General features: G+C 37.4%; 1 protein-coding gene across 4 annotated transcripts; it reads left to right on the forward strand.

Annotated features, from left to right (window-relative positions):
• Window positions 1-4,961: 4,961 nt before the first annotated feature.
• On the forward strand, window positions 4,962-8,964 carry LOC134227648 (thiamine transporter 1-like). Of its 4 annotated transcripts, none has more exons than XM_062709298.1 (3): window positions 4,962-5,037; window positions 5,866-6,033; window positions 6,096-8,964. In XM_062709298.1, the coding sequence occupies exons 2-3, from the start codon at window positions 5,908-5,910 to the stop codon at window positions 7,296-7,298; spliced, it is 1,329 nt and encodes a 442-aa protein (XP_062565282.1). In that variant the 5' UTR covers window positions 4,962-5,037; window positions 5,866-5,907; the 3' UTR covers window positions 7,299-8,964. The 4 variants fall into 4 exon arrangements, with proteins under 4 accessions (XP_062565282.1, XP_062565280.1, XP_062565284.1 ...); XM_062709296.1 differs by having other exon boundaries at window positions 4,997-5,037; window positions 5,738-6,033; XM_062709300.1 differs by having other exon boundaries at window positions 5,010-5,135.
• The last annotated feature ends 677 nt before the right edge of the window (window positions 8,965-9,641 follow it).

Below are 9,641 nucleotides of genomic sequence, written 5' to 3' on the forward strand. Positions count from 1 at the left end.
AGCTAAGAAAAACATTAGACAACTTTTCTTATATCCTTAGCCGATTTTCTCGCAACAAGTTTTATTCGATAGAAGGCAAAGCCTAGTTGATCGCGTTTGAAAGTTATTACGAAAATGGTACATTAAACCGAGCCATATAAGCGACATATAAGGTTGGTGTCTTGACTAAATGCGAGAAAGGCAGTATCACTATTCGGTGAAATAAGTTGGGTTTTTTTCCTTTGAGGTAGTTCAACAATGATGTCACAGGTTTTAGGAGGGGAGGGGTTTGTAAGATTTTGTGGCACTGCATATACAAGGTATACAAAAAAGCGTGACAGACGAGGGAGGGGGTCTAGAAATCTCGAAAAATAGTGGACGTCATACAGTTAAACCTCCATGAGTCGATATTGAAGGGACCATCGACTCATGGAAATATCGAGATGTGGAATAGAAAATCCTCGGGAAGATATTTGAAGGGACCATCACAGTAGCCCAGAACATATTTTTTAATATGGCATAATTTGCTTCCATGAGTCGATATCGAGTCATAGAACATCGACTCATGGAGGTTTAACTGTATTTGAATCATCCCTTTATTTGTGTGTTTTTTAAGTTTAAAATCAAGTTCAACACAAATGTATTCAATATGAAGAGAGCATGAACCATATTTAAAATCGGAACATTGATCTTCATCTACGCGTGAAGATCAAATTGCTTTACTCCAGGGATTTCTTGAATGACCAAGAACATATGCTGTGAGGGCATTCTGTTATTCGTACTACAGAGAGCATGTACCATATTTGAAACCGGAAAATTGATCTTCAGTTACACGTGTAGATCGAAAGGCCTTACTCCAGGGATTTCTTGGATGACCAAGAACATATGCAGTGAACGCATTCTGTTCTTTGTACTACAGAGAGCATGTACCATATTTGAAACCGGAAAATTGATCTTCAGTTATGCGTGTAGATCGAAAGGCCTTACTCTAGGTATTTCTTGGATGACCAAGAACATATGCAGTGAACGCATTCTGTTATTTGTACTACAGAGAGCATGTACCATATTTGAAATCGGAAAATTGATCTTCAGTTACGCGTGTAGATCGAAAGGCCTTACTCCAGGGATTTCTTGGATGACCAAGAACATATGCAGTGAACGCATTCTGTTCTTTGTACTACAGAGAGCATGTACCATATTTGAAACCGGAAAATTGATCTTCAGTTATGCGTGTAGATCGAAAGGCCTTACTCTAGGTATTTCTTGGATGACCAAGAACATATGCAGTGAACGCATTCTGTTTTTTGTACTACAGAGAGCATGTACCATATTTGAAACCGGAAAATTGATCTTCAGTTACGCGTGTAGATCGAAAGGCCTTACTCCAGGGATTTCTTGGATGACCAAGAACATATGCAGTAAACGCATTCTGTTCTTTGTACTACAGAGAGCATGTACCATATTTGAAACCGGAAAATTGATCTTCAGTTACGCGTGTAGATCGAAAGGCCTTACTCCAGGGATTTCTTGGATGACCCTTGAACAAGAACATATGCAGTGAACGCATTCTGTTCTTTGTACTACAGAGAGCATGTACCATATTTGAAACCGGAAAATTGATCTTCAGTTACACGTGTAGATCGAAAGGCCTTACTCCAGGGATTTCTTGGATGACCAAGAACATATGCAGTGAACGCATTCTGTTCTTTGTACTACAGAGAGCATGTACCATATTTGAAACCGGAAAATTGATCTTCAGTTACGCGTGTAGATCGAAAGGCCTTACTCCAGGGATTTCTTGGATGACCAAGAACATATGCTGTGAACACATTCTGTTCTTTGTACTACAGAGATCATGTTCCATATTTGAAATTGGAAAATTGATCATCTACGAATCCTTTCTCTGTACCACAAGGAGTATGTACCATACTTAAAACAGGACTGCAAATCTTTGTTCCTGAGCTCAAGCCATTTCTTGGATAACTGGACGACTTATCTGTGACTTTATGCAGAATAACTATCATTTCGGTCAATTTTGAAAGTCAAACTTAAAAGTTTATTTCGGTTCCAGTTAACAAAAATTTCCTATTGCAATCCCATTTCGACCGCATAAAAATGGTTTCGATTGTGCTGCCATTCAGTTAAATGCCTCAGTCTGTCAAACGACTAACACACATGCTTAACATGTACGTGGGTAGTGCTGCCAACTGATTTCTGTTATGAAATTATTTCTCCTGTTTCAAACTTTTGGAATAGTGGAAAATTTTATTGTGAATGACGAGTGTGTATGAAAAATATTTATTTGGAAGACTTTTCTTTTATTACACTAGCGGAAAATAATTGAAAAACCCACTTTTATTGACTGCATGATGTATTATCAGATGTGTAACATAAGATTATTTCAGTTCAAACTGCCAGTTTGGCAACGCGTTTTTCGACCATAAACAAGGCGACGAAGAAAATAAATTTCAAACGCTCCAAAGTTTGAAAAAAAAGATCATTTGAACGCCTTCCGGTAGTTATTTTTCAATTATTTTTCACTTGAGCAATACACATTGCTTTTATTTAGTGCGCAATGAGAAATTTATGTGAAAAAGTGCGGTGAAAAGCAGTGAATTAAGTTGATTTTGGTGACGGTGTTGCGCTTCTTCTACAGCAGTGAACGAACTGGATTTTCCTTCGTCGCACGGATAACGTAGGAATTTGTGAAAAAGTCACTGCCGAAAAGTTAAATTTATCTGTATTTCAAGTAAGTAACACCGGAATGTAATTTAAATGAATGCAGATCGTAGTGAACACTTTTTTCTATCTCGCCAGATGGTTGGTTCATTATTTTAGTTTACGATTCGCGAGTATTTAGTGATTTAGAATTTGATATGACGAATGCTAGCGCCATGGACGAATTAGCGCAGAACCCTAACTAAATATAAACATGGAGAGGACACACGTGGTTTTGGCGATCCATTTAGTGAGTATGTGACAATATTCGCGGTTCACTAATACAATGACTTCCGACCAGAAGCTCCCAAGAATTGTCCCGCGTGTCACTACAATAAATTCCACATACTCTTGAATATAATCTATATCATGTTATCAATTCCTACCGGGGGTTGTGGAATTTTCTCTCCATTAGGGTGACAAATAAAATTCGTATATATTTCGACATCATCTTAACTATGCTCCAAGCGGAAAACCCGGGAACAGCAATGAAAACGGATGAACGGAAAGATAATTTAAAAACAGTTAACAACCCTATGTATGCTGCTGTGGTGGAAGAGAATTTTGCGGACAACACTGGCTGTGAATCGGAGAAAGAGGTGCCCGATGACGTATTACTGGAGGAAGATGGTATTCAAATGGATGTGTCCAGTCCGGCAAGTGAAAACCAAAAAAATAGACTCGTGCAACATGCTAGAGACACCAGAAAAAATAGAAATGGAGGAACAATGCATGTTGCAGCAAGGGAAAAGAACAATTTCTCGGGCGAAAACTCCTCTCTTTACGCTCCCTCAGAGGAAGTATTATTAGGTATATTTTGAATACTTTTATATTATCAGTTTGTGGCTCAGTTGAGTCGTTTTTACGAGATCTGAACCTACCAAATAAATGAAATAGAGAAAAAATTCAAATGTTAACCCATATGATAGTTACCTTACCAATATGCATCCGAATTTAATTTTGTACTTTTTTAATCTAAAATAATGGAACTTAGTTATCACTACCTAGTTGAAAAACCACTGCGCTGCAATATACGGAATGACGAACATTCTTCTTTACCTGTGTGTTATTGCATAAATGTCCCATGCAATATATTCGCCTTGTTGCTAGTCTGAAAAAAGAGCGTGTAATGTGTTTAGTAAATATTATCATATTTGTAAAGTCGAACTTTTCGGTAAAAAAATATCTCTCTGGATGACTGAATGTTAGGCTTACGAAAATTGTTGAAAGTTTAATAATTCGGTAAGCTGGACCAAATACTGATGAATAAATTAGGTAGGTGTGTACATTTGACAATTCTCTGAATTCAAATAATTAAAATCATTATTGAGTTAAGTACATGGACACTACCCGAGCAGGAGCGAGGACCTCGATAACAGAAATTGGTATGAACTAGCCTTGCATAAGAGGTAAAATACCAAATAATAATACCAAAAATTTATATGCAGAATACTTGAGGCATAACATACTTAGGTATTTCAATACCAAACAAATAATAATTGGTTATGCATTTGGTATTAAAATTCTGCATATAAATTTTTCTGCAACTCTTATGCAGGGCTAGTTCATAACAGATTATGGTATCACCAACAGAATAAGGTATTATCACAGACAAACAGACATAACACATTGAACATTTACTTATTAAATTCATCGTCGTTCAAACACTAACGACATCTGTTGATTTCAGTTAGTTGGGCAAATCACGAACCAGATGGCGGTAGTGAGTAAACGTCAAACTCGAGCAAAAACGATGCGCGCGCCACGAGTGATCGATTGGCCAACTAATGATTATTTGAATTGACCAGCAAATCAGTGAACGATGGAAATTTGACGAGTGTTATGTCTGTTTGTCTGTGGTATTATTGAGCCAATTTCTCCTGCTCAGGTAATAACCTATTTAGATCACGAGCATTTACGAGATATTTTACGTGATATCATATAAAATGGAAATAAGATGAGTGAACGTTAACATCAAAATCCTCTTTATCATGTCATTAAGCTCGTAATCTAAATAGGCTATAAAATAGCTCAACAACTATATCAGCATGGGATCAAAAATAATACCTTTTTTTGCAAAGACTATAGAATTACGATGCCTTTTTTGCCAAGAAATTGATATAATTAAATTAATTTTTTTATAACCTGTTATTCTATCCATAGTCTGAAGCGATTTTTTCACTGATTGTGCATTTTGTTCTATCGGCCAATTATGCGAATCAAGTAACAGAGCTCGTTCTAAACACAAACTCTTCCATCGTGCCGGCACGTATTGAGAAAGAGAATGCCTCATTCTTTGCTCAGTGCAGAGTGCCAACCGCGACAGACGGTGGTGTTTATGTAAGTCTCCCGCTCTTTGATAGATTCAAGTGAACTATATTAGAATTAGAATGCAATTATTGCAATTCCCCGGGAAGTGCTTGTAATCTTGATAAAAAGTTGCGTTTTCTGACATTAGTTATTCAAGATTTTATTACTGTAGAATCTTTCCGGTGTTGCATGATGTTAATTGCATGTTTATACTACCTTTAGACTCTGGAGCTCAACATGTCATAAGCGAACATAGAGAAATGTGCAAAATAATCACAAGTAGTACCGTATCAGCTATAATTGCTTGAGATTGTTGTGACGGTTTGGTATTCATTGATTGGACCATTCAAAAGGGGCGGGTCAATCAACTTTCTCCAATGGTGTCAACAGTTTAATTAATCGTTTGATGCCATATAGGCGAATTGCAATGTAATAAATAACGTCCATGTTAGGGGTAAAGCACATATTTACACCACCCACATGCCTTCTAGTTAGTAATGCAGTGTTTTTAAATAATGTTAGATCTTGTAATATCAAGGCATTTTTAAGTTATATGGTATTGGAAACAAAAACGAACTTCAATTTTTTAAAGCACTCAAAACTTCGATCTGTTAGATGCACCTATTAGTCTTGTCCGTTCAAGCTCATATTCACCAATATCTGTTGAAATAATAAAGCTTTTATGCAATATAATTTGATGAAAATGTGTTTCCACTTTGACACCCTACAGCCGCACCCTACACAACATCAAACACTTAAGCTGATATCAAATCTGTACAATCAATCGTTCGTGAAGCATCCATCCTGTAGTACACGCAAACGCAACTAAGCTATTCATTTTGAAACGACGTTCTACAGGTGAGCATCCACCAGCCACGATCTCCATCGCTTCTCGGAACGATGCAACAATGGCTCAAAATTTCACTGATGCTGTGTACCTTCGGGTTTCTCAAGGAAATTCGTCCTAGCGAACCGTTCATTGTCGACTATCTGGCTGGACCATGGCGCAATCTCACGATGACCGAGGTATGTCGTATGATATTTATTGGAATTGCTCAACTGCTATTAATCTCGAACGTATTTTACAGGTCATCCAAGAAGCATTTCCCATTGGAACTTATTCCTACTTAGCTCAGCTGGTTATCATATTTCTGATAACCGATATGCTTCGATACAAACCACTTATCATAGTGAATGGCCTCGCAGGGGTCATTGTCTGGAGTATGCTGCTGTGGACAACCTCGTTGCAAGCACTCAAAATATTGGAAATCTTTTACGGTACTTACTGTGCAGCTGAAGTCGCGTACTTCAGTTACATCTACGCCAAGGTCGATAGAGAGCACTACCAGAAAGTGACTTCGCATACCCGTGCTGCTATCTATAGTGGCCGATTTTTCGCCGGGGTACTTGCCCAAATTTTGGTGTTCTTTGAGGCGATGGACTACAGGGAGCTCAACTATCTATCAATGGCAGCTCAAATCTGTGCCACATTATGGGCCTTGTTCTTACCTTCCGTCAAAACTAGTATGTACTTCCACCGAGCTACGCTACCACCGACAGTAGGTTCTCAGGCTGATGAAAATTTGTGCGACAATGAGATCTGTGACAAAAAACGCATAAAATCGCCACCATTCAAAAAGAAACTTATATCGGCATTCGTACTCATATGGATGCACTTCAAATCGTCTTTCACCAATCTTACCGTCCTTCAGTGGAGCATCTGGTATGCATTGGCCATGGCTGGTTACATCCAAACAATCGCTTATGTCCAAGCGCTGTGGAGTGAAGTTGATCCGGATCAGCCACCAATCTGGAATGGCGCCGTCGAGGCTACGCTAACGCTCCTGGGGGCCGTGGTGTCCCTGCTGGCAGGGTACATACATAGTGGTTTCTTACAACCAAGGAGTAGTCTTTTCGCCCTCTCCCTGCTGTCCATCGGGCAAGGGGGTGCAATCCTGCTAGCAACAATGACGAGTAATCTCTATATCTCCTACATTGGCTACATTGTATTTGGGGTGCTGTATGCCTTCACCATCACTGTTGTTAGTGCCGAAATCGCGAAAAACATTTCAGACGATAGCTTCGGGCTGGTATTTGGATTCAATACCTTGATAGCATTATCGCTGCAAACGTTGCTGACCTTTGCCGTAACAGATGCAGACGGTTGGTTTGCTCTAGATGTGATTGGACAATTCACCGTTTATGGTTACTATTTTGTCGCTCTCAGCGTTATCTACCTGATATTTCTGATAGGGGAGGTTTTGAATAGCTTGTGTAACACAAAGCTGTGAAGCTACTAGAGACTTAACAAGGCACTTAAACACTACAGTTCAAAACATTAGGAATAATGTGCCCAAGAGGAATAGTGATTACCTGAGCTTAGTCATAAATTGCCCTTATAACTGTTCCATGTAGATTAAGGTGGCTAAAAAAAACTTTTTCAATTTTTTTGAAAATGTATGAATTGAATCGAATTATCTTTATTTACGAGATTTTCGGCCCTAGGCCGGTTCATCTCGTAAGTGTATGACGAAACATCAAAAAATAGTGAGTGAGTGGAGTTAGATAGCACCATTCACGATTAAGGACTATCATGTCGCACTACACATAACTGTTTCATCTACCGTCAACTGGGGGGAAGATGATCATTGAGGTGAAGATGATCATTTGATGTGTCAGTCGAAAGTGCCAATTTTTTTTATGAAACGGTAGTCAACAATATTCTCCGTTCAAGTAATGTTACCGCTAGGTAGAAATCCAAGTTTTTCGATTATAATCATGAAAATGTATTTTGTGGAAGAAAAAGAGAGATAGTCATAAATGACGCTATTTTCGTTTCAAATATTGACTTCTTAGACTTCTTTACGTAGTAAATTCAACATTCATACAAATAACCTAGTGTATTATGACTACTAGGTCATAATGGTTTTAGTAGAGCTGTCTTGATCAACTTAACCCCAAACCAGATTATTCAAAAAATGTGTGATAATTTAATTTATTTTAATAAATGCGAACGCATTTCAGAAAACTAAAGTTGTTGATTATTGCAACGTATAGCAGTACATGTTTTGAAAATATTTGTTTCGATTTAAAATGTAAACACACATTGTTATTGCAATGTTTTGTCTTAAAAATGATCATCTTCCCCCCAGTTGACGGTACATAAGATTAAAAAAACAAACTAGCGTCAATTTGTCCCACTAATTTATCGATTGGATCTGAAAATTTTACTTATATTTTTGGAATGTAATGAGCGTATGAAACAATTTTTCAGAACATAATGCGGATCACTACTTTTACCTAAACGTTTTTTCAGTCTCCATTGTCATCAAACGAAAGCTTCATTTTTTATCAGTGGAACAAATTGTGTGTTTAATTTTTTTTTCTTCATAGGTAAAATGAAACAGAAATAAATAAAGAATGCTATACTGAAATCCGAAAAAAAATAGAGTTTATCCGGCAAAATTGTTAGTAGGTATTTTACTGAAGTGTCGTATGGGTGAATATTTTACTTTTCTAGTGTAAAAAAAGTTCAAACATACTTCAGAGAAATATAACGTCGCCGGGTGAACACTAATTTTCTCGCCGATTCTAGCATAACATTCTGTGTTAAATTCTGCAAAAATTGAATGAGTATCATAGTTTTTCATCTTAATTGGTGCCATCTAGATTCAAATTATTATTTTTCGATGTTTCTACATACATTTTTCCATATAAACTTTCAATGAGTTGATGCTGCGCTAACGTTGACCGATTTGACTAAAATTTTGCCAAGAGCACGAGGGCATCAAATTAAACGAAACAAGAAGGCGACTCATAACAAATGAAATAATGTAATAACAGGGGAAGCCCATCCCGAGCAAAGCTCAAGATCAAATCGATTACTTGTTTTGTTGTGGAATCGCTGATTTTGATTACTCAGATAGATATCTTTTAGGTCGTTGTAACGGTTAAATATACTCAATCCAGTTGAAACCCGAAATTGGGTGCTAGCGAAGTTGGATTTTTCTCACAATCCGTACGTTAAACCTAACTTCGGAAGTGGTGCGCTGAATAGCGCTTCGCGATATGAAAACAGCGCACCACTTCCGAAGTTAGGTTTAACGTACGGATTGTGAGAAAAATCCAACTTCGCTATCCCCCAATTCCGGGTTTCAACTGGATTGAGAATAACAAAATGCTACTGTACATATTGGTGACATCAAATTGATAACTATTTCTGCTGTCGCAAATTGAATGAAAACTGATTTTGATGTTGGTTTTCGATGACAAAATAAGTAATAAGTTTAATATCAGTTCATATAATTTAGAAATCAACAGCAAACTGAAATCAAAATAGTCATAAAACATGATGATAAAAATGTTGATACCAAAATAGGGGAACTGTTCCGTTTTCCATCTCACTGAACATATATCCATATCATCACAAAACAGAGAAATACAAAAATCACAAAAATAAAAAACAAATCAAATACCTTTTCATTGCTTCGTTTTTGATGGGATGGAAATGGGAGCTATGAGATGAAGTGCCAACCCGTTCCCCTATGTTTTCTATTTGCTCCAATTATGATCTCAGACTTTGCTCGGGATATGGTACAATGCCATTCGGCATAATGCCGTTTGTTTTATTGCTC

Source organism: Armigeres subalbatus, chromosome 3 (genome assembly GCF_024139115.2).
Source record: "Armigeres subalbatus isolate Guangzhou_Male chromosome 3, GZ_Asu_2, whole genome shotgun sequence".
Classification (NCBI taxonomy): Eukaryota; Metazoa; Arthropoda; class Insecta; order Diptera; family Culicidae; genus Armigeres; species Armigeres subalbatus.

Coding starts and splice junctions, on each gene's coding strand:
- LOC134227648 (XM_062709298.1), top strand. CDS start 5,908: ATGCAACAATGGCTCAAAATTTCACTGATGCTGTGTACCTTCGGGTTT. Junction 6,034..6,095: donor GCAATCTCACGATGACCGAG/GTATGTCGTATG, acceptor CGTATTTTACAG/GTCATCCAAGAAGCATTTCC.